The sequence below is a fragment of the Podarcis tiliguerta genome (genome assembly GCF_965153285.1).
Source record: "Podarcis tiliguerta genome assembly, chromosome: 8".
NCBI classification, from domain to species: domain Eukaryota; kingdom Metazoa; phylum Chordata; class Lepidosauria; order Squamata; family Lacertidae; genus Podarcis; species Podarcis tiliguerta.
Genome location: NC_139541.1, coordinates 50,956,145 through 50,983,015, shown reverse-complemented (window position 1 = coordinate 50,983,015; position 26,871 = coordinate 50,956,145). Strand labels below are relative to the sequence as shown.

Here is a 26,871-nt window from a genome sequence, read left to right as displayed (position 1 = left end):
ATATAGCTATGTGTGGTTTCAGTTTCAACACTGGCACAAGCCATGCAGTCAGTGTTCTTTCTACACCTGTGATTTCCATGCTGTTAGTAATTGATATTTCAAACAGACCAAGCTCTTAGGGGCTTTCATTTGCTACTATTTTGACCTATTGTCTATGCTGGCCAGAGGTTCATGAATCAGAAAAAGATGTGGGGGAGAGAGGGTATGGCAGTGCCATTTTAAAGTCCCTGCATAGGCATCCCGCCACAGTTCTAATGTTTCAGCAAATTGGAAATGTAACATTTCACATTCTTTTGGCTCAACTCAAATCTGTAGAGCTCGCAAGAGAATAGCTGCAGGAACTTGCCCTTCACAGTTACTTTGAACAGAGGAGGCTGTGGGGTTGAGTGGGTGTTGACCCTGCCAGCACATCCCTATCAATCTAGACTGGGAGGTGCTTGGTTTAATAAACATTTTTTTCAGACTTATATGCTTACTGATTTGGAAGACAGTCCCACTAAGTTCAGTGAGGCTCATTGCCAATAAAGGTGTGCACAGGATCATGCTATTAGTCATAGTGCTTTGTTGACGTTTCCCCACTGCCTGTAGAGCAAAAAGACCCTGGCTGGTACTTCAGCATAGGCAACATTGCTGAGAAAGAGGAGGCCATGTCTGGCTGCATTTGTTAGCATATGTACTTAGGAAGCTATATAATGCCAATCTTAGTAGTGTCTCTACACTGACTGGCAGCATCTCTCCAGATGGGTCTTTCCAAGCCATGCCTGGGGAACTTCATCAGGACAACATGGAGGCTGCATTAAGTGACTCATCTGCTTGATCACAGTGGGAGGTGGCACAATAGGCATGTTTTAACGCTGAAACAAAATAAAATACTTGGCATTCTGTCATCTGGAGAAGTAATTGCATCGTGCTTGGAGCAAAGGTGTGCAGGTCATTTGTATTCTTGCATGCATTAACACCAGAATAGTACCTGTTGAACACATTATGTAGTGTTGCCACCTTTGTTCCCATGCATTTAACATTTGCACACTAGGCAGAAATCCATCAGATGAAGTGTTCTCTGACGTTACATCACTGCTATGGGGAAAGTTCCATCTGATGAATTTCGTTTCATATACAACCTTTTCTCTTAAGGAACTTGGGAGTGCCATGCAGTGGTTATTTAATTTTATATCCTCAACATCACTGTGAGGCGGTGTTCAAAACTTCCATTGTTCTAGGCACATTTTGCAACAGGGAATTTCATTAGCGCAAGCATTTTCTGAGCTCTGGGTGCAGTACTGTGCCTAAGATTTCAGATTAAACCTGCAGAGTGGAAGGAAAGGAGGACCCTTTTCTGCCTCCCCAATTCCAGCTACTCTCTGAAGACTGGATAAGAGACCCTCTTAAGAATATGAGGGGGGGGGGGAACAGGGGAAAGACTAGACCATGTGAAAAATGAACATAATATTTTCGCTACAGTTCATTCATTATAAGCTTTGAAATGGCAACCCTAATTTGATGTACAGTACCTAATTTATGTTTGCTCATTTTGAAGATTCTTTCCCATTTTTAGAGTTTGACTGAAATTGCACATTATAAGGCTGTTTTGTTAAGCCTTCGGTGCCTAATATTGTACTCTCAGAGACATTCCCTTTGGCCCCTGCCAAAGCTCCCTGTCCTTCCCAGTCTCGCAAAACTGAGGTCTTAGGTTTTTTTTTAATATGTTGCCTGTTTATTGGGAGGTGCTGCCTGCTTTTTTTGACTGTGTTTTTGTTTTGGTAGCTGTGTTAAGTATTTTGCATGTTTGCATGTATTCTGATCATACCAGTTTTTCTTCCATGAGATGGATATTATGTTGTGCCCATTATAGTTCCTTAGATTTCCAAAAGTGCTTTTGGGACCAAAAAGGGCAAGGACCCCTGAGTTAAGCTTAAATTCACCCTATATTCAAGTAGTTGTCTGGTAGTCATAGGTGACAAAGAAATGTATGCAGGTGAGTGCATGGAATTCTAAGGTGGCAGCCACTGAGGAATGAAATGTTTGTAGCAGCTGCCAAGATAGCATCAGGAGAACAGGCCTTTTCCGTAATGCACCCCCCTAATCTGTGCAATGCTCTCCCCACGGTGTCAATGTTCTTTACAAAGATGAATACTTGGGGGGGGGGACTTATGAAGAGCCAGGCATAAGAACCCCAATAAAGGTACAGTCTTACCTCAGGTTGAATGTGCTTCGGGATGAGTGTGTTTGAGTTGCGCTCCATGGCAACCCGGAAGTAACGGAGTGCGTTACTTCCAGGTTTCGCTGCTTACACATGCGCAGACGCTGAAAATGACGTCATGCACAGAAGTGGTGAAAAGTGATGCGTGCGTGCGCAGACGTGCCGTCGCTGGTTACGTTTGCTTCTAGATGCGAACGGGGCTCCAGAACAGATCCCGTTCGCATCTAGAGGTACCACTGTAATTGATATGTTGGGTAAGTCACTTCATTTTGCTTCATGTTCATTTTTTTAATGTATACTTATCCTACTATTGCTGTAAGTCATTGTTTCAATCACTGTATTGCACCAACATAATTGGCAACTACCCAAACTTAAATTAAAATATTTATATTCCTCTCCATGATACTCAAAGCTGTGTGCATTAAAACAGTTTTAAAAAACCACTCCACAGTAAATGATGCATGATGAATTCCTTGTAAGCAAGATAAGCACTGTAGCAACACTGTTATTAAGGGAAAGTTCACAGCTTTTGTCTGTTTTTGTGACTTTTTTGTAAGGCTAAGTTTAACTGGGAATTGCATTGGGGAAACCACCCAACCTATCAAAGCCAAGTTACTGAACTGGTGGCTTTGAAATGCATACTTTTAGCAACATATTATGAAGGGTTTGTAACTATTATTTATCTGTGATTTTTTTTTAAGCACAAACAGTTCTAGTTTCAAAATAACTTTGTGTGATTGAATAGACCAGTCCAGCTGTCTTGTGTTTATTTTATAATTTATAATATGGTTGTATTCTGTGCAGAGTCTGTTCTTGGCAAAGGGGTTCAAAAGATCAGCCTAGGAAACTGAAACTTAAAGGGAGAAGAATTGTAGTTACTAGGAAACCTGAAACGTTGCAGAAGTTTCTGCTCTTCTGATTGGTTAAGAAGTTGAACGGTACAAGGTTGAAATCTTGGATATTACTCTTCTTTTTTTACTTCGCCAAACCTTTATTAGGTATTACAAGTACAGTAGCGCCTCGGCTACTTCTGGTTCCGAAGGCAGCAAACCCGGAAGTGTTTTGCTGCTTGCGCAGAAGCGCTCTACCACTTCAGCGCATGCACAGAAGTGGTCTGTCATTGCGCACGCATGCACAAAAGCGGTCCCTCTGGTTGCTGAAACCTCGGGATCTGACCGGAGCTCCAGAATGGATCCCGTCCGCAACCAGAGGTGCCACTGTATAGGCCATCATAAAACATCCATATATAAAACATTTAAATATGTACAAATAGCCATGTAAAATATATAATGACACGGATTTTCATTGGGATTTCTTCCCACTAAATAGTGCCATTCAGCACTCTAAGATATACTATTGGGTATTGTTACTGGCAGGTCTGTCTTGCCAAAAACTCCCCCCCCTCAATTTTTGTCATCTGCATATGGCTCATAGGCTGTTGTTTTTAAAGGTGCCAGTGTCATGGGCTTAAACAGCCTTGTTTTGCTTGGAAGTTCAAAAAGTTTAATCCTGTCAGCATATTTTGTGCTTTACTAAGCAATAATGGCACAATGGAGACATATGGTTTCAAGCTTCTTGCTTTGAGGTCATCTCAGGTCAGCCCAGACACTAGTAGAACTTCACAGGCATTGCTGGAAAGCTCACACTACTATATTTGTTTTGCCAAACCTGGAGAGAATCATTGACATCTTCTCCTGGAGGGACTTGAAGCTGTCTGGATGCAACACTTCTTAGAAGATATTGGACTTTAAGGGGTCCAGACATCAATAATAGTGTACACCAGATTGAATGGAAAATGAGACCACTTACTCTACACCACTGACAATACAAGTTAACAGTATCTGAGTCAAAATGCTACATGATTGTCAAGACTCCTGTTCCACCAGCAACGTAAGTTTCTATTCTGACCCATATTGGTCGACTACTACTTTTGATAACTCCAGTAGCTCCACTTCTGAATTGATACTATGCAGCACTAGAAATTCCCCACATCTTTGCTTCACCCCAATATTGGTAGAGCCTCCGAGGAACACATTATCTGATCCTCAAAGTAAAGGTGTAGAAAATCCCATTTTTCTTCTCATAATTGTTTCAAATGCCTTCTTCATTGACTATATCTGCTTTGGAAGAATACACTTCACTCAAGGTTATGGAGGGCAATCTTTACATCTATAGAAATTTTCCATGTTGATGGGTCTGTCAAAGTTCATAACATAAGGCAACACATGGGCTAATAATGTATTGGCAATATTTATGAAACATTATCAATTCTTTCTTAATTCATAAACAAAAGCCATGTAATTGTTTACTATTAATATTTCTTCCTTTGATGGGGACGTCTGTCCATTTGAAAATCCTGTATATCATGCATGGCACTCTGTCTATGGGGAAGGGGGTGTAAAGTTGAATGTCGTTCATTGACATCTGATTGTGATGAAATGCTCTACTCACTCGTGAACCTAGTGGCATTCGAAGGATTAAATCTAGAGTCAGCCTTTTGTTGATCAGATTGTTTCGTGTTGTAACACAGAGGATTTTCTTTGTCTCAAAGTTCATAACATAGCAGTCTACTTCATGACTAGAAGACATCTCCTTCCTTGAATCCTCTAGGTTCTAATCCAGGAGTAGCTACCATAGTCTACTGCCTCAGCAGTAAAATTTTCCTTACAGTAAGAAAACAATTCCATTCCTGTAGTTGCATCATGCTTTTTAGCTTTGTTATCAGATACTTGGTATTGTCTTGTCCACCTTTAATCTTGCCACCAAAGTCAGCTTTGGTTGATCTAGTTTTGACACTGCTCACCACTCTTCCACCAGTGTCAACTGCTCTATCACTCTTGGAGAAGAATCATAGAATTATAGAGTTGGAAGGTCATCTAGTCCAACGCCCTGCAATGCAGGAATCTCAACTGAAGCATCCCTGACAGATGACCACCCAACCTCTGCTTACAAACCTCCAGTGAAGGAGAGTCCACAACCTCCCAAGGGAATCTGTGCTGTTTGCTGGTGCTGCTGGTTTCCCACTAAGGCAATTTTATAGTCAACATGGATTCTCTGCCTCTGCAATCACATTCAGTAGACTTTTAATTGCCCTTGTCTCTCTTTTCTGTGTTGTTAAAGATATCACCTCTGGTTGCACCAGTCTGCATCAGTCCATGATGACACAATACCAGATTTTTTTTGTTTCTTTTGTTTATTCTGCGCATATTCCATGGTCTACAGATGATGGCAATAATTCTAGAAGTGATAACTCCTCTTCAGGCTCAGGGTCCAATGCTGATCATCCTGTGCTATCATCTTGGAATGAACAGTCAGAATTTCCTTAATGTTATATTGGTAGTGGTACAATTCCTTTATATTGTGGTACAATTCCTTTATATTGGTAGTGGTACAATTCCTTTAGGAAACATTTAAGAGGATAGGAGGACAATATGGAGTGAAGCCAAACTGCTTTGTTAGCAGCTTTGAAGTGACTTCCCCAGGTAGCGAGCCTGGCAGTGTGTATTGAGGTCTTGGGCTGCAGAGATGACAAAACCCTCTCTTAGCCTCACTGATGTGGTCCAAAGAAAAGCAGAGCAATACATTTGGCACTAGCTTGGCTGTAGGAGTTGCCGAAAGTAAGCATACAAGGCACCATCCAATCATCGTAAGGCCAAATAAACTCTGGATTTGTGTAGCCCTTCTCCCAAAAATATCCTGCAAGGCAGTGGAGGCTTAGGACCAGAGTTTTCACTTCCCTCTTCAGCACATGCAAGGAACTACCTTCTTGACAGTTGGACCCACTATTGATCTTATTCACTCAATCTGCTGTAGCCTGTCTTCGTATGCAGGGGAAGTCCCTAACTCAGAGGGTTTTAGACCCATCATCTATCCTCACCTGGTTTAACTGGCCAGCTGAAGTCGTTTCTGGGGTGTGACCATTGTCACATGCTGACAGCTTCTAGGAGCCACAGGTAAGAGCTGAGTGCAGGGTAGGGACCAAAGGTGGACAAACTACCCCAGAAGAAGCACAACGTGCCCCCCCCCAAAGCTTCTACCCCTCCCTTAGCACCCCATACACCCCTACTTCGTTGTAGGAGCGGTTAACATTTTGCAGCCTGAGCATCACATTCAGTGTTGTCAAAACCCTTAGAGGACTGCATGCCAATCCCACACTTTCTTGTGTATACACACACAGCAGACAGACAACACCCACCCACCCACCCAAGGTTAGGGGATGGACAGGCCTAACACTCAAGGCCTGTGAATGGAAAGTGTCATTGTCCAGGATATGGTGTAGCTCATTGACGTGCTGGAAAGATTTTTAGCTGGGTGCTATTGGTGTCTAGTCATGTTCTATGTCTCCTTCGGTTATTCCTGGATACTAGTCTGTGTTTAAGGTCATTTGGTGAAGTGTTGTAGACTAAAATACCTGAAATAAATCCTTAAGTTGCTTGTCTCTGAGCTGGAACAGATGCAGTTATATTGTAGGGTTGTATTTCATTTTTCACTATAGCACTATACTTGCTGATGGTGCTGTATTTCCTGGTTTTCTTTTTACAAATAAATAAATGAAAATCTTAATTTATACTCTTCAATGCTTCTTCTGTTTCTTTGTGATGAATATTAGAAATAAATGTGTTCAGTTAAATAAACCTTGTCTGCAGGTATTGCCTTGGTGTGCCCTGCTCTTTGGCAGTTCCTCAATTCTTATATGTTTGATGCTCAAGCAATAGGACAAGAACCGCATGAATTTGAAAATAATCTCATTAAAGAAAGAAAAATAAATCATTCTGTATTAGTGCTCTGATGTTTATTTGATTGATCTAATCAGTTAAAGACAGATTAAAAAGGTATACCCAGTTAATTAGACTGCAAACCTCTTCTCTCTCCCCTCCTCCCCATACTGGCACTTGTAAACATACAGGTTGTAAGTACAGCCGTACCTTGGTTGACGAATGCCTTGCGACTCTAACATTTTGACTCCTGAATGCCGCAAACGTGGAAGTGAGTGTTCTGGTTTGCGAACGTTCTTTGGAACCCGAACATCCATCATGGCTTAGGTGGCATCCAATTGGCTGCAGGAGGTTCCTGCAGCCAATCGGAAGCATGCCTTGGTTTCCCAACGTTTTGGAAGTCAAACGGACTTCCGGAACAGATTCCGTTTGACTTCCGAAGTACGACTGTATACTCTTAAGAGGCACTCCCCTTTTCTCCCTCCTCTTGGTGAATGTTTGTTCTAAGAACCTTCTACAATGTGCACATATATTCTCTAAACAAAGTGTGGTTTTGGCTTTATTTTTCCCTATATATGTTTTAAAATACAAACTTGCATTTATTTTTAAATAAATTAATCAAAGTGAAATAGAAGAGGCAGAATGTACCATAACCTTTGACTGTTGATTAATAACTATGTTCACTAATTATGACTTCAAAACAATGTTTTTTTACTTCATAATTATTTATTTTATATGCAAACTTAACTGATAATCATCCAAAAGTATATGAGTGATCAAGTAGTGTACCTTTAAATGAGTCCCAGTTAAGGAATATTGATTGGAACAGACCATACTGGGCAAATAGTATAGGAGGAAGTACAAGATAAAAGTACCTGTGCTTACACGTGCTGCAGAGGTTTCTTGGCAAACTGAAAGGAAGCAAGTAAAGTGAGGGGAGGTAAACTCATGTAATTGTGTAGTACACAGATGTTGAGCAAGAATAACTCACTTTATTGGATTTACTTAACAGACTTGTTCAAGAAGCTAAATATATAATAAAATGTGTAGTGCAAAGTTTATTACCAGGCACCCAACAAATGTGAGGCATTAGGAATAGCAGATAAACCAGCACACATGAGCACAGATGCAAGTTCATTTCAGAAAGCAATGCAAAGTCCTTTGGGTTAAAAAAGAAGCTGGAACATGGCATAGTCCTGTGATGCATTTTATTGTAGGGTCTTTTTTGTACTGGGCTTTCTGCCAGAAAGGAATCCCAGTGATCAATTCATGAACTCATTAAAGCTTAGACAGTTGAAGTGATGTTACTGTAATAAGTTCTTGGGATAGGGCAGTCTGTAGATTTAAAGATACCCACTCATCAAAGGAAAGATTTTCCTTTTCCTAACCTCATATTTTCTCCCTATATACTGTAGTCAAGGAGTACCTTGTTTTGGAGTTTTCTTGTTGCTCTGGATACTTTTGGTCTTGCCAAGGAAGGCTTGGGGTTAGTGTGACTGACCCCTGTCCTCAGTAAGTAAAAGAACATTGTGTGCCACAAGTAGGCTATTGAAGTGACATCCTCTCACCAAGTTAGTGCCAGAAGAATGCATAGGTAGAAAACAGCTTGTTAGTTCTTTGCGGTTTCATTTTCAGATTCCACTTTGAAACCTGCAGCATAGACCAGGGATGGGTATCTAGTGCATTTCAGCTAAACCCTTACCGTTGCTTGTCTTTCAGGGGTCACTGCATGTTGGAGGATATACTTCACTGTTCTCTCTAGAACAGAGGTGAACCCATTTCTGTTGATCCCATGGAGAGATAGGAGAGATTGAGTCTAGAATCTCTGGTTTTCCCATGTGTTCTCTTTCAACTCATGTCTCTTGACATGAGACATAATAGTCTTTAAAGAGCTGAAAATGGCTAGAGAGAGAACTCTAGCTGCATTTGCATGTAACAGTAAGGCATGAACTCTGCTGATGCACACATCCTGAATGCTGCTTCACTCCTCCCCTGTGTGAATGGCTAAACAAACCAGAATTGATATAGCTCAGTGTTGGATCTGAACTGAGATTACGGATCACCTTAACATATGATTTGCTGTTTGCTTACCACTCCTGGTTTGTTGGTGCAGAGTGAACCACAATCCAGGGTTCAAATGCAACATGATGGTTTAAGAGTGATCAGTCTGTGTCCACTAACATGCATCTTGTGCACACTATGGTTTATTAAGCCAGGGCTTGTGCACATGTGGCCATTGATTCCCATGATGTGTGTACACATTTCTTTTAGCCCACCACTGCCTCTAGTCAGACGTTATTAGGCAAGTTTTGGAAACAATTGAAAAGCACAGTGTCTCTTAACCCAAGGTGAAAGCGGGACATAGATGCAGTGATCCCTCTTTGGAATTTCTTTCAGCTTTCTCAAAAAACTAGTGTCTGTCTCCAACATTTGATTGACCAACCCAATAAAAAATTAAGGGGTGGCTATTTGAGGATAATGGAGCATGTAAACAAGACTGAGACTCCAACCGTAGCTGTAGAACTGTGGAACAATGTGCATATTGTAGTTTAAAGAGGATAAAAAATAATAAGCCAGTTATGCAATAACATATCAAAGCCAAATTGAAATACAGAATTTTAATACCAACAGGTACTTTTAAAAGTACATTGTGTTCTAGGGATATGTCTAAAAGATTAACCACCTGACCCTAAGTATAGCTACTTAGAAGTAACTATTGTTAATTAGGACTACTTTGGCCTATTTTTTCAGTTGTGTGTAAATAAAATAGGAGGGGAGGAGGGCAAAAACCAAGAAAGGTTGAGTCCTAGGGGCCAAATTAATCTCTGATTTTGATTAGAGCAGTGATACTGGAGAAAGGGGGCATCTAATTCTAACGACTCTGAAACTCTTGTTTGATCATAGTGAGGAGAAATACAGTAGCTGTCACCTATATTTTCCTTCCTGTAGAGCAAACAGAAACTGTTGGGGGGGGGGGATAAGGGAAAACACATGGGGGTGGAGGAACACACCCTGATGCTGGTGCTCTAATATAAAGCAGGCCAGGAAAGGGCTCTCATTCTTGCAGAGTGGGAGCACAATAGGAGAACCATTAATGGATCTCCCACATCCTTTGTCATTATGCTTTCAAGCCAGTGTCAAACGAGAATTTGATAAATTTGAATTCCCTAGTGCATTTTAGCAAGTGTCTTAATCAAAAGAAGAGCTGCTGGATCAGGCCAATGGCCCATCTAGCCCAGCATCCTATTCTCAGAGCAACAAACCAGATTCCTGTGGGAAAACCTACTAGCAGCTGCTGATAGCCTTGTCCTCTATGAATTCGTCTAATCTTCTTTTAAAGCCTTCCAAGTTGGATGGCCACCAGTGCCTCTTGTGACAGCAGGTTATTATTATTAGTAGTAGTAGTAGTAGTAGTACCCTGCCAATAGCTTTTCTCCTCCACAATCAGTTTAAAAAGCTCAGACATGCTGTCTAGCAAACAATTTTAGTGAGAGATTCTGGACAATTTTTTAACCAATGAAATAAAATGTCAAAGCATATGTATATTTATTTGGGGAAGGCAACAAATCAGATTTGCAAAGAAAAAAAATCTAACTGACTAGTTATGGTTTAGCTGCTTGAGCAGTTTTGGGTTTCACAACCTGTGCAGAGTTGCTTGCACAAAAGTTAGAGAGCATCTTTGATCATATTGGAAACAAGGCAACTTGGGGGTTAGACATTTTGCTGTTCCATATCATCAAGTTTGCCCTTGAGTCACAGGAATAGCAGGGCTGGGGAATCATTGGTTTTCCAGATGTTGCTGAACTACAACTCCCATCAACTCTAGCAAGCATGATCAGTGGCCATGGACAATGAAAGTTATAGTTCAGCAACATATGCAGGGCCATGGTGTGTGTCAGTGGTTGTGCTTAAGCCCGTTCTGCCCCAGCCCTGTTCCGGGGCCTTCCGGGGCCAAAAGCACCACACATGTTGGTGGTTGCATGTCAATTGGATGTGCACAAAACGTCCACTGCCTGTACAAAGTATAGAATCCAAGCAATGGCTCCTAATTTTCCTTGTTTCCTTTCACTCAAGTCACTAGTTATGGTGTCTTGTGGTTTCCACAATTTGAAGTGCTGAGCAAGTGTGAAATCTTGGTATCTGCTACTTACAAAGCAGGTGACTAGCCTTTATGATTGCAGAGAGGCTTAAGGAGGCCTGGCAGAGTCTGATGCAAAAGAAAAACCAAAAGCCAGAATGAACTGAGTTTCATAGCCATAAAGTGGATGGGACTTCATTCCTTTGTCCAGTAATGGCTGCTAATTTGAGACCCTCTTATCCCTCCTAATCAAACCTTTTTCGTTAACCCTTCTCTTAGCCTGTACCATTATTATTTTTGTTGTTGTTGGAAAAAATATAAATGTCTGTATCATGTGAGCACACTAATTTGAATATGATTGTAGAATTTGGATTGTTTTGGTGCAGAATTTGGAAGAGTGGGGAAATGCAGAATAGATGCAGCCTTGTTTAAAGTGCATCAGTGTAATTGAAACCCCAAAGCTCAGTGTCTTACTTGGTTGGCAACTAATTTTAGAAAGGAGCTGTATTTTTGAATTGGACAACAGCTGAAGGGTTGACAACATTGTCTCTGTACACTAACACTTGCTGCACAGTCAGAGATGCAGGCAAAGGATGCTACACCCTTTTCCCCCTCTCTGAGTGTGACTTGGGCAGAGTTTTCTCCTTATTCTGCATACAACTGTTGAAACATGGGCAGGTATCTCTTTCCCATGCCCTGCCTAGTGAAGAGTTTTTGGCAGAGCTGCCCCCCACCCTCCATTCTTATGCACTTCAGCTGCTTTGCTTTGAGTGGCAAAGCACATGATCAGCAACCCCTTGTGATGTATCAGTTTCTGGGCTATATACAATGTCAGATTGTAGGGTCAGGACTGCATGCTTCCCCACATTAAAAAAATAAATAAATTACACGCACAAAAATGAGGCTCATAGGGTCATGGGTTCAAAGCCCATGCTGGGCAAAAAAAATCCTGCTTTGCAGAGAGTTGACTAGATGACCTTGTGGTCCCTTCCAACTCTACAATTCTATGAAACAAGCCCCCTCAAAGCTAATACACATGCAAAACTAACATGTCAGGCAGAAGTATTTAGTCCCCTTGCCTTTTCCCTCACATGCTAGTTAAGAGTGTGCAGGGAGTTTTTGTTCAATATTTAGTTCCTGCTCTGCACTAGTACAGTCAAACAGTTAATATAACATGATTAGTTATGAGCAGCTTCAGTGCATAAGCCCTCTGCTTGTGTTTCCAGTTCACACAGAAGAAACCAGTTAAGGTGTATGATTAGGGGGATTAGGACCAGGGACTATAAATGGGGAAGCCTGATGGCTGTCAAGTGGCGCTTGATGAATGTGTGTTCTTGATACGAGTTCAGAATGTTCTTGAGTCCTGGCTGCTGACTACTTGAAGTTTGATTCAACTATGATTGCAATCTGTTGAGGGACACAGGCACAAGTAGCATTATTTTGCCTTCCCACTCTTTCTCCCTGCCTTTAAATCTCATTCATAATGCCACACTGTTGAAACTGGCAGAAAAGCTTGCTCTCTTCTAGATTTGGAATATTACTGAAATCTTAAAGAATTTTTTGGACATCAGCTAAGTCACTCTTTGGCTATAGTTTAGTAAGCTGGTGATTTTTAGACCTTGCATATGAAGCTTTTCTCACGTTCCCTTTTTTAAGCCATGCTGATTCTTATGGGAAGCTTTCTTCCGATGTGTGTTTTGAGTGTGGATTCTTTTATTAGGTGGAGAAACAGGTCAGAATAGTATGAAAAACCAAGGCCTTCCAAGACATTTTCCAACTTCAACTTGTGTTGCCAGGCTCTTGAAATTTTCTCCAAATGAGTTATGACTGGCATTCCCCACGACTGAGAGTATAATGGAGTGCTTTGAGAGAGCCTTGTGCTCTGTTCAGAATGTTACTCAGCCTTCTAAATGAGTGGAATGCAAGTCCTAGTAAGCTAATGTGTTCACCTCACCTAAGCTGCTCAAAAATTTCATTTTTTGCAAATGAAATTTGTCATTTTTTACACATATATTCATGGTATCAGACAAGGAAGCTTGTCTCTATTACTAGCCTTTCTCTCCTCATTCAATTTTTTGTGAAGTTCCAGAAAAATTGAACATTGTGTCCCCTGTATATGGTTTTATATACAAAATATGGTTGAAAGAACTCAGAAGAAACTTAATGGTGGAGAGTCGACATCCATTTTTATTTGCATCTTTATGTTTCGATTTTTAAAAAATCTCTGTATAGAGACTGAGTGCCATTGCATTGCACTTTTCAATTACCAGAGTGCTCATACATGCTATGCATTTTTCAGAGTTCCAAACAATAAAGCTACCCTTTTTTCCTGCAGCAAAGGTGAGTATTCTGTTTCTCCAGGGGTGCTGTGCAGCTTGTTAACAAGAGAGCATGAATATTTCTCCACCCTGAAAGCAAAGCTCTTGCTGTCCATAACATGAGGGTAGGATGTTAGCACTACATGGGGTATTGTGAGAGCCCTCTGCTAAAGGGAGAAATTTGGAGTTTTGAATGTGTTTGAAAATTTTATAGATGCTCTACAAAGTTGTTGTTTTTTAAAGTCCTAGTGGGTTTATAGTCTAACAGACACAATACAAAAATCAGTGGCTGGGGAGGGTACAGGGAGGGAGCTAATTCAAGCATTAATTATTCATAAAAGAGTATTTTAGTACCCTTAATGAAGTGGGTATCAGGAAGCTTGTGTGCGGGATGTTGACTATAGTTGTTGCTGCATCTAATGATCTTGATCCTGATAGTTCTGGGGTTTTTCATAAGGCCCAGGCATTGAGGCTGCTGGAGTCATGAGTCCTCAGACAGAATTAAAAGCATTTTTTTCTGGGCAGTATATTACAGCAGCACCAGAGTAGGATCTTCTGTTGTGGTCTGTTTGGAGATAGGAATGGGATGTGGCTGCTTGGAAAATCAAGACAGAGCGGTTGGAGGACTGGACTTTTGGCAATAGTTTATGCCAGCAATGACTTGCTTTTTTACTTGGTAGCCTGCACGGAACTACTGATTTTTATATTAATTAGTTTATTAAACTTATTAGTCACTTGTCACCCAACTGTCTCCAAGCGACTTGCAATAAAGAAAAATATATGCAAATACGTAATTTCTTCCTCTGCTTCTTAACAGACTTAAATGGATCAGAATATCAGGCTAGAATAACTCTTAAATGGGCAATTACATCTTTCCTAACTGCCTCAGCCTTTGTGCTAGTACAGGGCAGTCCAACTTTTCATACCAAGTGGGCTGCAAGAGTACTTTGACACTTCTTTGTCGTGTGGGGGCAGAGAACGAGGCCAAAATTTGGTGCCTCCCATGTCTTCCCACTGGCTTCCCAAGCCAGCTAAGTGCGGTGCTGAGTTTGGGGAAGGAGGCATGAGGCTCTTGCAGGATCCTAGATCCCTCCGACCTCCTTCCCAAAGCTGGGAAAGCACTAACTATGCTTTGGTAAGGAGGATGGAAGACCCTAGGACCCTGTCAGAGTCCTCAACCCTGCTTTGGAGTGGGGGTGTATCAAATGTTGCTGAGGGCCACAAAAAAGCCTTGAGGGCCACACATCGGACCACCCTGTGCTAGCAGCACAGAACTTTGGATGGCAGGAGTTGAGACTTGCTCTGCCCAGCTGTTACTGGAGAAACCAATCCATGAAGTGCCTGGTTCAGGTGATGTAGGATCCAAAGTGTTTTGACTTCGAGATCTTATTTTAGACCCAGTTCATATGGCTCAGATAATGTTGGCTGGAGGTGGGGGGTTCTGCTCAAACAAGTTGGGATCCAGCCCAAGCCAATGCCTCATAGGAACTTTATGAGTGCATAACACTACGCTTGTACAGCTCCCATTTATTTTGGCGAATGTACAGGAAAAGAAAATGGCTCTTTGTCTTGTTTGCAGAGCATTCATTCTGCATGCTGTTTTCTGTCATGTCTGCAGACCCAAGGCAGGGATGTCTTTGTATAGCTTGATCAAGGAGGGGGTTCAAACTGCACTGGCAGGTGGCTTTTCATAACACGTGTGTGGGAAGCTGTTCGTCCTGAGAGCATCTCCTACACCCATCTTCCCTAGGCATGTTCAGGTGATACCAGTGCCCAGGGGAGGTCTCAGCAGCTCCAAATGGTTCACACACAGAGAAAATCGTTTTTACCATAGTACACTTGGCTGGGTGGGTTTGGAAATTGTGCTTTTCCACCTCTTTTTTTTCGTTTCCCCATTATAAAAAAAATGGTGCAGCTTGGATTCTTAGAATAGATGCACCCTTGCATTTTTTATCATTTGTGATCTTATGAAGGATGTTTTTTTTTCCTTTTTTACTGTTCTGGACTGCTAGACATGTCAATGGAAAATCCTCTATAAGACATCTGGAATACACCAGGATCCATAAGCTTTTGGGGATGAAATATGTTGATTGTTCCCCCTCTTCTGCAGAGGTTTGAGAGTTTTTTGCAGAGGTTTCTGACTTTGCGAGTCTCAACCTAAGCATATAGTGATCTGTCCATGGCATTAAATCAAAGCAGATTCTCCTGCCCACAAATATTCTTTCAGTTATAAAAGTCAGATTGAAATTGTATCTGTTTTTGTTGTTACAGCACCCAATTACCATGCATACTTTATCAGTAAAACTATGAATTAGAAAATTAGAAGTTTGATTTTAAATCTTTGTGATTAAAAATCTAAAGCAGTGGTTTTATTTGCCTTGTGTTGACTACTTGTTATAGAACGCAGTGCTGTCGCCCAGCAACCTTGACTTTTTAGGCTCTTAGCTTCACAGAAGACTTTTCTTTGGCAATTTTAAAGCCTACCCTAGGCATGCGTGTCTGCTGTCTTCAGGGCTGAGGATAAGCAAGTGTTGATTTTGCTTTGTCGTAGTGTTTGAGAACCCTTTGTTGTCCTAGCAGAGAAGAAATAGTTAAGGTTGTGTGTAACGTGTATTTCTTAAATTGGAACTTCTTATACAGAAACCGAGTTTTCACCAAGCAAACACATTGTGGAATTGAATCATGGCTTGGACCTGAGATGTTTAGAGTCCATATCCTGAGGCATAACCTTCCATATTGAGGAGTCTTGTACATAATAACGAAAGAGCAGTCTGCTGCAGCAGCAGCAGCAGTAGTAACAACAACAATCTGACTGGGTTGCCCCAGCCAGTCTGGGTGGATAATAATCCCCAGAAACAGGGAATAGGGATGGTGGATAGGGCATGCCTAAATTTAGTAAAACCTGGAAATGGTTCTTAGTAGAAGTCTAAATGAACCATCTTGGTGAAGCATAAAGCACTTATTTATAATTTATTATTAGCAGCAAAAAAAAAAATTGCTGAACAGCAAAATCTAAAGGTTCACTTTATATGTAAGAACAATTGAGGGATTTGAAGGTAGCTGAAATGAATACTCTGACAAATCTGCTATATAATTTAGAAGGGAAGATCAATTGCGATCTTGTGTAGAGATTGCTATCCTGTCTGAACAAAATCCCAGGATGATTTACAAATAGATGGGCATTCTTCATCACATTTGGGAAACCTTGATGTCGATGCCTTCCTTTTTGACTTGTAATGAATGATGTGATTGATGTTGGCAGCTACCTTTTAATATTTGTCATGAAGTTTATCTATTACAGCCACATGCATATAAGTCCTGTCCCAACTTTTTGGCTATTTGTTTTGGAAGGGTGTTTCTAAGCATTTTGTTTGTGGTCGTTGCAGATAAGACCTATTAAGCACTGCTATGCTCGTATTCATACTTTATTTATTTACTTACTGCTATTTCATTCCAAACCTTGCAAGTACATGCAGAAAATACTACAAAGGTTGTGTGATGCATTCTAGATTTTTGTGATTTGTGTTTTTGTTTGATTTTTCTAAATTATTCCAAGTTACATATCTTTTATTACAGTAGCTAAGTGTTAGAAAAACCCATTTGCATCAACACAATCAGAGGAAGTTGGCTTGGTATAAAAGGCTAACAATTGTAAATGTGAAACAGAAATATATGTGGGCTGAAGAATTGCATGAAAATGAAGAAATAAAAATAACTGGTTCATTTTTAAGATAATGCATCAACAATAGTAGAAACCCCTAGACTGATCAGCTGTGATGATGTGATGTAATGAGATGCTTAGTAACATGCTATTTGTTGAAAGATGTTATGAAGCGATGCTATTCCAAAATGTTGTCCATTTGCAATAGGGGTTCTCTTATAGTGATTACTTTGGGAAGCACGCTACTTAAATAATTTGTTTCCAAATTATGTGTATATTCCACTGTGTGTATTGCAGAGAGACATCATCATCTTGTATTGTTTGACCCATACCTTAAGATCTAGAAAGGCTTCCTTGCTTTAGTGCCTGCCAGTAAAGGCAATTAGACTGATGAGGGTTGATTGGACCTTCTGATGGTGGTTCTGAAGTTATGGAGAACAAATACAAAGAGCCTGAAGGCACCATTTCTCTCAGTATTTAAGAAGGCTTTAAAAGCCTATATTTTTTCAAAAGCTTTTGATTAGGGTGGGTATGCCTAATTTATTTTATCCTGATTTTGATAATTTTAATATTTATTACAGTCATACCTCAGGTTACAGACGCTTCAGGTTGCGTTTTTTCAGGTTACGGACCCGCCAAAACCCGGAAGTACCAGAACAGGTTACTTCTGGGTTTTGGCGGCCGCGCATGCGCAGAAGCACCAAATCGCAACCTGCGCATGCGCAGACACCCCGCTGCGGGTTGTGAACGTGCATCCTGCATGGATCACATTCACAACCCAAGCATCCACTGTACTGACTGTGTTAAAAGGTTGCATGAAATGGATTTGTATTTTAAAATATTGTAAGCCACTTTATTGAGGATTTTCTCAAAAAGCTGAGTATAAATTCATTAAATTAAATTCAAGCTGGGGTGGAGTATATTATAGATGGCAAAGGGAAGAGTTCATACCTTTCCGTTAAAGTGGTTTTGAAAGACTAATGTCAGTAGTGCTGTTGAAAAATCTTCATAAAAGAGAAGCCTTTGACTATTTGTTGTGAGCATGGCAAGCCAGCAAAAGAAGCAGATTTTTATCACAAATATTTAGCTGTCTATAAAATTCATTATTGGAGTTCCCTTCTTTAAAACCAAAACCCCAGCTGATGGAGGGAGAAATACATATTTTGCATTATTGGAAGTAATTTAGCCTTCTTTCACCTCCTCTTTCTTTAATTGAACTGCAGGGGTAATTTAAAAAAACAACAAAAAACCACCAGTATTTGCTTTGTTTTTGTTTTTAAATTGTGGATCTATTTGTCAACTTGGGCTCCTTTTGGGAGGAAGGGCAAGATATAAATTCAATAAATAAATAAAGCATTCTGCTGGATCACAGAGTGGCCAAATATTGGCCTGCACCAGCACCTCCACCCTTCCTTGTATCCTTAATCTAATTCTACTCATTTAGTTAGTTAGTTTTGTTTGTTTGTTTGATTAATATACCATCCTTTTTTATAAGATCCCAGGGCGGTTCACAGAATAAAATACAGGATAAAAACATGAAAATAAATAAAACAAAACAGCAACACAATACCTCCCTCCCATAGACACATTTGAAATGCTGTAGAATATTAATAAGCCAAAGGCCTTTTTGAAGAGGGTTGTTTTTACTGGGCACCTAAAAATATATAATGAAGGTGCCAGGCGAACCTCCCTGGGGAGAACATTCCACAAAGGGAAGCCACTGCAAAAAAGGCCTGTTCTCGTGTTGCCCCCCTCCAGACCTCAAGTGGAGGAGGCGCACAAAGAAGGGCCTCCAATGATGAACGCCATGTCTGGAACCGGTTTCTATGGGGAGAGACGGTACTTAAGGTATTGCGGTCCTGAACCATTTAAGGATTTATAGGTCAAAACCAGCACTTTCAATTGGGCCCAGAAACTAATTGGCAGCCAATGCAGTCGGTGCAATATGCTCAGATTGTCTTGTCACTGTGAGCAACCTGGCTGCTCCATTGTGAACTAGCTGAAGCTTTTGAAAAATCTTCAGAGGCAGCCCTACTTATAATGTGTTGCAGTAATCCAACCTAGAAGTTACCAGAGCATAGATAACAGAAGTTAGGCTATCCAGGTCCAGATAGGGATGCAGCTGGGCCACCAGCTGAAGCTGATGGAAGGCTCTCTGAACCACTGATGCTACCTGTTCCTCAAGAGACAGCAGAGGATCCAGGAGTACCCCCAAGCTATATACCTGCTCCTTCAGAGGGAATGTAACCCCATCTAGAGCAGGCAACCTCCCTGCCATCTGGTCTGAGGAACTACCCACCAACAGTACTTCAATCTTATCTGGGTTAAGCTTCAATTGTTGGCTCTCATCCAGTCCCTTACCAAGGCAAGACATCAGTTCAGCACATCCACTGCTTTACCCGCAGATGTAAGGAGTAATAGAGTTGTGTGTCATCAGCATATTGCTGACAGCCCACTGGGGTCTGGATGACCTCACTCAGCATTTTCATGTAAATGTTAAATAGCATCGGGGATAAAATTGAGCCCTGAGAAACTCCACACTGAAGGCTCCACAGAGTTGAAAAGCACTCCCCAAGTATTACCCTCTGGGAGCGACCATCCAAGAAGGACTGAAACTATGCAGTGGTTGTGTACTTAACAGTACAATAGACAACTGTACAGTATTTTGTTTTAACATCCATTATTATAGCATCCCATTTAAATATACTAAACATATTACAAGTAGATGAATGGTTTAATAAGTAAGCTATGGATTGGTTTGTAAGTGAAAGGGACTGCATGAAAGCACAGAGAAAATAAACATGTTCAGATGTGTTCCTAATAGTTTACTTCCAAAGAATTATTCCCAGAGAGTTGGGACTTAGCACTTAAATAAAACAGCTCACTTACCTATAATCTTTTCCTGTTTTTTCCCCTGCTTAGGAATGACCTAGAGGCCTTAAATACATTTCTGCATCCTTTGGGCTCTACAATCGAGAGAAGCTCCCTGAAAGCACTACTCATTAATGTTAAAAGGAAACTACCTCAGCACACGGAAGGAAAGGTGGAAAGACTTGCAATAAAAACAAAACAGTTTTTCTGAATAATGTGTACTTGCAAAGTCTCCAGGAAACAAATTTCCATATTTTTTTTCAGTATTAAGATGGGAAACTCAAACGGATTTGACTGACGGGCTCTGTCAAATGAAGAAGCTGTTAGATCTGCTGATGTGAAGGCTCAGTGGTTCTTCAAAGAAAGACGTCTCTGTTAACAATCACTGTTGAACAGTGATTTTGCTCATCCCCTCCTAATACTATTTGAAGCAGTTTCTAACTATTATATTACTTTGGAAAAAATTAAGTTCCTTCAGTGTAAATTAATGTTAACATCAGGTGTCAAAAATGTGTTGGCAGGAAAACTGCAACAGATTGTTTTGGTTTTTTTGTTTTGTTTTGCCCCCTGCTTTGAAATTGTATCTTGAGTGCACACAATAGAATGCTAAGTGGAAAATAAAGTATTTTTAAAAAACTATCATAGCTAGCTTTTACAATTATAGTTTGTAATAGCAGCAGTGCTGCATTTGAACACTGAATAATACAAAGACAGTAAACCTGCTGCCTTTCTCACTGCTGACACAAATTACCTATCTTTTTTGTTTTTGAAATGCCTCCTATGAAAATTATGTGCATACTCTACTACTGCTACACATAGATCTATTTCTAAGGGAGCAATTCAAGAGGAGGGATTGTTAATTCAAGGAACCTTTGGTCAAGTACTTCCTTATGTATTGCTGCAGTGCACAAGAAAGTAAAATGGACTACAAGCGGCGCTTTTTGCTTGGCGGGTCCAAGCAAAAGGTGCAGCAACACCAGCAGTATCAAGTGCCAGAACTAGGCAAGACTCTGAGTGCACCTTTAGCATCTCCAGCCACAACATCCCCTCTGATTTCTCCGGCTGCTGCTGGCGGCTGCAACCATGCGACTCCAATTGCAGACATCCAGCAGGGAATCTCCAAATATCTGGATGCACTCAATGTATTTTGCCGTGCAAGCGCGTTCCTTACAGATCTTTTCAGCAGTGTATTTCGGAACTCGCACTATTCTAAGGCAGCTATGCAACTGAAAGACGTGCAGGAACATGTCATGGAAGCAGCAAGTCGACTCACAGCAGCAATAAAACCAGAAATAGCAAAAATGCTCATGGAACTGAGTGCTGGAGCAGCGAACTTTAAAGATCAAAAGGAATTCAGCCTACAGGACATTGAGGTGAGTTAACACTGATATCACAGATTTTCTATCCATCTCCTTAAATTGCCTGTTATCTGCAAGACCTGCAGAGAAGGTTTAAGCGAGGGATAGGGAACATGTGGTCCTCCCAGATGCTGTTGGACTCCACTTCCTGTCAGCTTCAGTGAGCACAGCCAGTGGACAAGTACAGTGGTACCTCTGGTTGCGGATAGGATTCGTTCCGGAGGTCCAGTTGGATCCCAAGGTTTCTGCAACCCGAGGACTGCTTCTGCACATGCACGCGTGGCGAAACCCGGTAAAATACTTCCAGGTTTGCCATGCGTGCATCCCGAAGTTTATGTAACCAGAGGGTTAGGTAAACAAAGGTTCAACTGTATTATAGATGTCCAACCGGAGGAGCCCATTCCATTTTTGTGCTGTTTTAGTGAAGATAGAAAAAGTATTAATTATACATCTGCACCTGACTTATTGTCTGCCTGGTGTCTTAAAATGACAGTGACAGCCGTATATTTTTAAAACAAAAAATTGAATTGATATGGCATATTGCAATATCTTATCTAATAATCTGAGAAAAAAATCCTCATATACACAAGAGAAGCAGCCATTTAAATGTACAGTGTTTTGTGGAATCTTAAACACAACTGTGGACTAGAGTCCACTTCATCAGATGACTGGAGTGTGATCTTTTGTTGGCAAGGTATACACACACATAGGTGTAAAGAAAAATGTAAACAGTAAGTTCAGAGGGAAATAAAGTATTTGAGAATTACATTGCAGCTTAAATGTATATAAAATAAGCACAGGTACTGTTCAAAAACCACTATTGATTATTGTATTCTGATTGGAAAGCCTTTATTGAAGAGTGGTGTAAAAACCCATTTAACCGGTATCTAATCTTTGAAGCACCATGGTGAGTATAGCTAAATGTAACTATGGTACTGCAGAGTCCATTCACTTAATGGATAGCTTAGGCATTCAAAGGAGCAATGAGTTTAAAAATATAAGCATGGAGATTCAGGATGGAGATTCAGGAACATGACACACTTTTGGAGGCTTACGCAATCCAATGTATTCCTGAATGCCCTTGGGAAGTTTCTAGTTAGCATGGCTGGCTTTGTCCTGCAGGATTCCATCTTGTCTCTTATGCTGTTTGATATCTATATGAAGCCATTGGGGAAAGCCATCTGGGAATTTGGAATAGAGTGCTTTCAGTATGCTGTTTTTCTCCTAGTCAGGTGAGGTAGTGGAAGTGCTGAGCTGTTGTCTAGAATTTGCAATTGAGTGTTAATAAGCGGAAGCTCAGTCCCAACAAGATAGAGGTGTTGTGGGTATGTGGGGGGTTTTGGTTCAGGGCAGGGGTTTGTGTGTGTGTGGATTCAACCTGTTATTGATAGAGTCATAATCCTCTAGAAGAGTAGGGTGCCAGGATGCCTTTGGAGGCAGCCTTTGAAAACTGCCTAGAAGCAACAGTCAGCTCAGAATACAGCTGCTAGGAATTTAATTGGGGAAGATCATTCCAATCATATCTGCAAAGTTTTAGAAGGGGATCACTTGCTACATGTCCACCTCTGAGCCAAATTTAGGGCGCTAGTGTTTCGTTTTAAAGCCCCAAACTGTTTGAACCTAGATATCTCAGAGCACTTTCTCCCATATCAGCCAACTTGTGCTCTGGCTGATGTGTTTTGAAAAAGGATTTTGTGTTTTTAAGAAAGTGAGCTTGGCTGAATTATCCAGTAGGATTGCCATTGTTAGCTACATCTTGAGGGGTTTTGTGTGTGTGTTCCTGTCACATCGTCTTGCCTTTAAGTATTTCTGCAGTAAGTAAAAAAGACAGGTGTCACTTTATTTTGGTTGCATAGCTGCAGTTGCTTGTGTCACATGTGCTACTTTGCCATCTGTACAGGACATGCATAAGTAGTCAGATGCAGGACATTCTTTTGGCTCAACTAAATATACATACAAGTTTTTCAACCTGATGATGGGCTTTTGCTGTTAGAGAACATTGTAGAGTTCACTAACAGCTTCATAGTCTGAGTGGGGTTTTGAATATGGGTCTTCAGCACTCCAGTCACCACATTGGCACACTCATTTCTCAACTAGAGAGAAGTGATAAACACTGTTAAAAGCAGTTTTTGCCCTGGTAAGCCTCTGTTGTTTCTTAGGGTGTATTTCAATGTGGCATGAGGCAGAAGTATCTCATTTGTACTCGCTTGTATCACAACATTTCCATGACTTGTCCAAAGCCTGGAGATGTGTATGTATTTCTTTCCGTCCCTGTCTGTCTCCACCCCCTGGATTGGGAAAGTAGTGTTGCAAAATACGGGGAGACGTGCATCTTGCAGCTTTGAATGATAGTCACGAGTGCAAGTCATTCATGCTTCTGACGTGCATGATGTCTAAAGCTGCCCCCAAGAGTGTTCACCTACTTCCCTATTATTTTCTCTTGGTAGCATGTTGTAAGCAAGATGATGACATTCAAAAGCCCTTACAGGGTTGTCTTTTTAAATTGGGGCTGCATGACATGTTATAAAATGTTCAGGTACACAGTATCAGTACTGCCTGTTCCCAGAATGCACAGCACAAAGTTTGAGGCAAGCACTATACCAGTATGCTGCAGGGATCCAGGCCCCAGGATACATCCATTGCTTACATATGGAGCCACAATTCAGATTGTGTAACAGATAATAAAATTGGCCCTGAGATGGAAAAGAAGCAGAGAGAATTTCATCCTAGTTCTATATTGCTACATTATAAAACACTCAATGGACACTTTAGCTGGTGTCCACAAATCTGCTTTGTTCAGCAGCACAGGAACACAGAAATCTGCCTGGTACTGAGTCAGACCATTGCATTTAGCTCAGTATTCTACTACTGAGAGCAGCTTCCCAACATTTTAGACAGGGGAGACTCCTAGCCCTACATCCCTGCCCCTGAGTTCTTGCTTGTGCTGCAGTTTGGTGGAGGTGAGAAGCAGCAGCAATTTCTTCCATTTGTTGATTATGTTATCCAGGCTTTTGTGCAAATGTGAGAACAACTCCCTTCACCTGTGTTAGGTGTGGATGGTGAGCACAGAGGCTGGCTCTTAAGCCATACCAGTCTACACCGCCGCTGCCACCCCCCCCCCTTTAGTTATAATGTTTTAGAAAGGGAACCAACACAGTAGATTTGTATTTGTATCACTTTTTAGAGTTGTACTTTCTGCAATCTTGCAAAATAGTCTGCAGTACTGCAAAATGTGTTCTTGCTGTTTGCCTTAACCAGTGGCCCCCAGAAGAAAGGAGCTTTTCTGTTGGAGTGTGCTCTGGAGTCTCATCAGTTTCAACTTTTAAAATAAGCTTTACTAATAATTTGAGACAAGTAGCCCTTGGCCTAAATAAACTGAATTCTGTAAGAACCCAGAATCAGAGTGTCATTCTTTCCATAAGAATCGTATTGACAGGCTTAACCATTGCAATTTTTTTTTTTTTTACGTATGTGTGTGTGTATATGCTAGCTGAATACTTCTTAAAATAAGGAAACTGCACTGGAGAGGCCAGTCGGCATACCTAAACTGTTCAGTTTAAACTTTGTACAAAGAGGGGAAATGATCGAATCATAAAGGAATGTTGAAGGGAGACTAGATGGAATGGGCAGGGAGGGGGAGCCACTACCACCAGCAGTTCTGCTTAAGTAGAATTAGCTGTTAGCATTTCGACAAACTCGGCCAGTAAATGAATTTATTAAAAGGGGAAACGTATTCTAAAAAGAAGTCGTATATCTATTTGCCTTATTGAAATACTTATTTAAATTTGTTTACAGCATTTTTATCCCCCTCTTCAGCTGAAACAGGCTGCCGAGCAAGTTACAGTTATCAGTGATAATACAGTCTCTGTCCTTGGGTATACAATCTAAAAGGCACAAAAGGAAAAGGAATTGGTAGGGGTGGGGAAACAAGCTCTTAGTTACAGAGAACTGTAATTTACTGGTCTTTTAGATGGAAGGGGCCGTGGAGGCCCATGTCTCCCTCTCTTACAGCCTGTCTGAACGGCTGCTTGTGCATGCTACATGCTCCAAAAATGAGGCAAGCAAATGTACTTTACTGCAGTTATTGTGTCTAGTGCATTTAACCACAGAATCCTAAAAATACTGGGTTGTAGCCAACTAGGTTCTACTCAGAGTAGACCCATTGAAATTAATGGACATGACTAACTTAGGTCATTGTGTGGGAGGAGTGGCAACTCAGTTAGATCCCTCAATATGCCACACAGGATGGAGCCTTCAGTGTAAGTAACCAGTGCTTCATTTTGTACTTTTATTAATTTTTAGATTAGATGTAGGGTAATAATGTATTTGTATGAATGTCAATCAGATATTTTCACGTGGGAAAATTTAGTTCAAACACCAGAATACACTTACAAATAACTGAATGGAAGAATATCCTTTTGTTTTTGTTTTTTCATTTTCATAGGTACTTGGACGATGTTTCTTGACAGTGATGCAGGTTCATTTTCAGTTTTTATCCCAAGCATTGCAGAAGGTCCAACCAGTGGCTCATTCATGTTTTACGGAAGCTGTAGCTCAGGAAAGAAAGAATTCTAATATGGCTGAGACATCCAGTGCAAGTCCCACAATTGAGCTAGAAGAAGCTGTGCGGTCATGGAGAGGAGCGGCTGAGGTAAAGATGTAATTGTTGTGTTGCTGGATCTGGTCAACAGTCCAAAACTCAGTGTTCTGTCTCCACCCAGGTGCTGCTAGGTAGCTCCCAAGCATAGCCTGTTTATTTATATTTCATAAAAAATGTATACTGCTTGATTGTAAGAAAAAACATCAAAGCAGCTTTAAAAAAACCCTCAAGGGCTTGAAAGTGGTAACATACATTTAGTTCTGGCAAAGTGATTTTACTTTTCATAGTGGTGGTAACTTGCATCTTGTGCGTTGGTAATATTTTGGTTTCTAAAACTACTAAAAGACTGAAGAATTCTACAGAAAATTAGGCCTTTGGCCACAGAATGATAAGCTATAGGTTCCAGCAAGGCACCATGAGGTTGGGAGTATAATGTACTCCGTAAAGTCAAGTGGTATTTCTAGCTGCATTAGGGAATGTGCATATATTGGTTGAATTTTGTACATTCTCTTACCTTCATGCATAATTCCCAGCTTACACTCATCTTAACATTTATATGTACTTTTAATGTGTTAGTATTTGTAACTATTTGTTAATTTAATTAAAGTAATCCACACACACACACACACACACACAGTTCTCCCTCCCACCTCAACAGTAGTGCTGGCTCCCATAATGAGGGTTTGTTTAAAAGATTGCAGTCCCCCTGCTCTGTCTCCCCCTGCAATAAAAAATCAGTCATATAAATCTGATGATTAAATTGAGAACTTTAACTAAATTCTGAAGCTAGATTAAATAATCCACTTCCCTTCCTGTTTGCTTTCACCATAGTAACTGTGGGGCTCAAAAGTTTATTTTGCCACTTTTGAGCCACTGCTATTTAGTCTTATCCATTTTTTGTGTTCTCTTTGAAGGCCACATCACGGCTACGAGAAAGGGGTTGTGATGGCTGTTTGGCTGGAATCGAGGTCCAGCAGCTCTTCTGCTCCCAGAGTGTGGCAATTCCTGAGCACCAGCTAAAAGAATTGAACTTGAAAATAGACAGCGCTTTGCAGGTTAGTTATATCTTT

At 40.8% G+C, this 26,871-nt stretch overlaps 1 protein-coding gene and 1 long non-coding RNA gene across 2 annotated transcripts in view; both read left to right on the top strand.

The window, feature by feature from the left end:
- GARRE1 (granule associated Rac and RHOG effector 1) overlaps positions 1–26,871 on the top strand; it is a 53,807-nt gene that overhangs the window by 9,897 nt on the left and 17,039 nt on the right. The window contains exons 2-4 of the mRNA XM_083452837.1: positions 19,895–21,216; positions 25,646–25,852; positions 26,716–26,856. Of these exons, the coding sequence (XP_083308963.1) occupies positions 20,734–21,216; positions 25,646–25,852; positions 26,716–26,856 (831 nt within the window). The 5' untranslated portion in view covers positions 19,895–20,733. The remainder of the gene's footprint in view (positions 1–19,894; positions 21,217–25,645; positions 25,853–26,715; positions 26,857–26,871) is intronic.
- Positions 1,312–11,877, top strand: LOC310684961. Its single transcript, XR_014515008.1, has 2 exons — positions 1,312–5,563; positions 5,604–11,877. It is a non-coding gene; the product is annotated as an uncharacterized lncRNA (long non-coding RNA).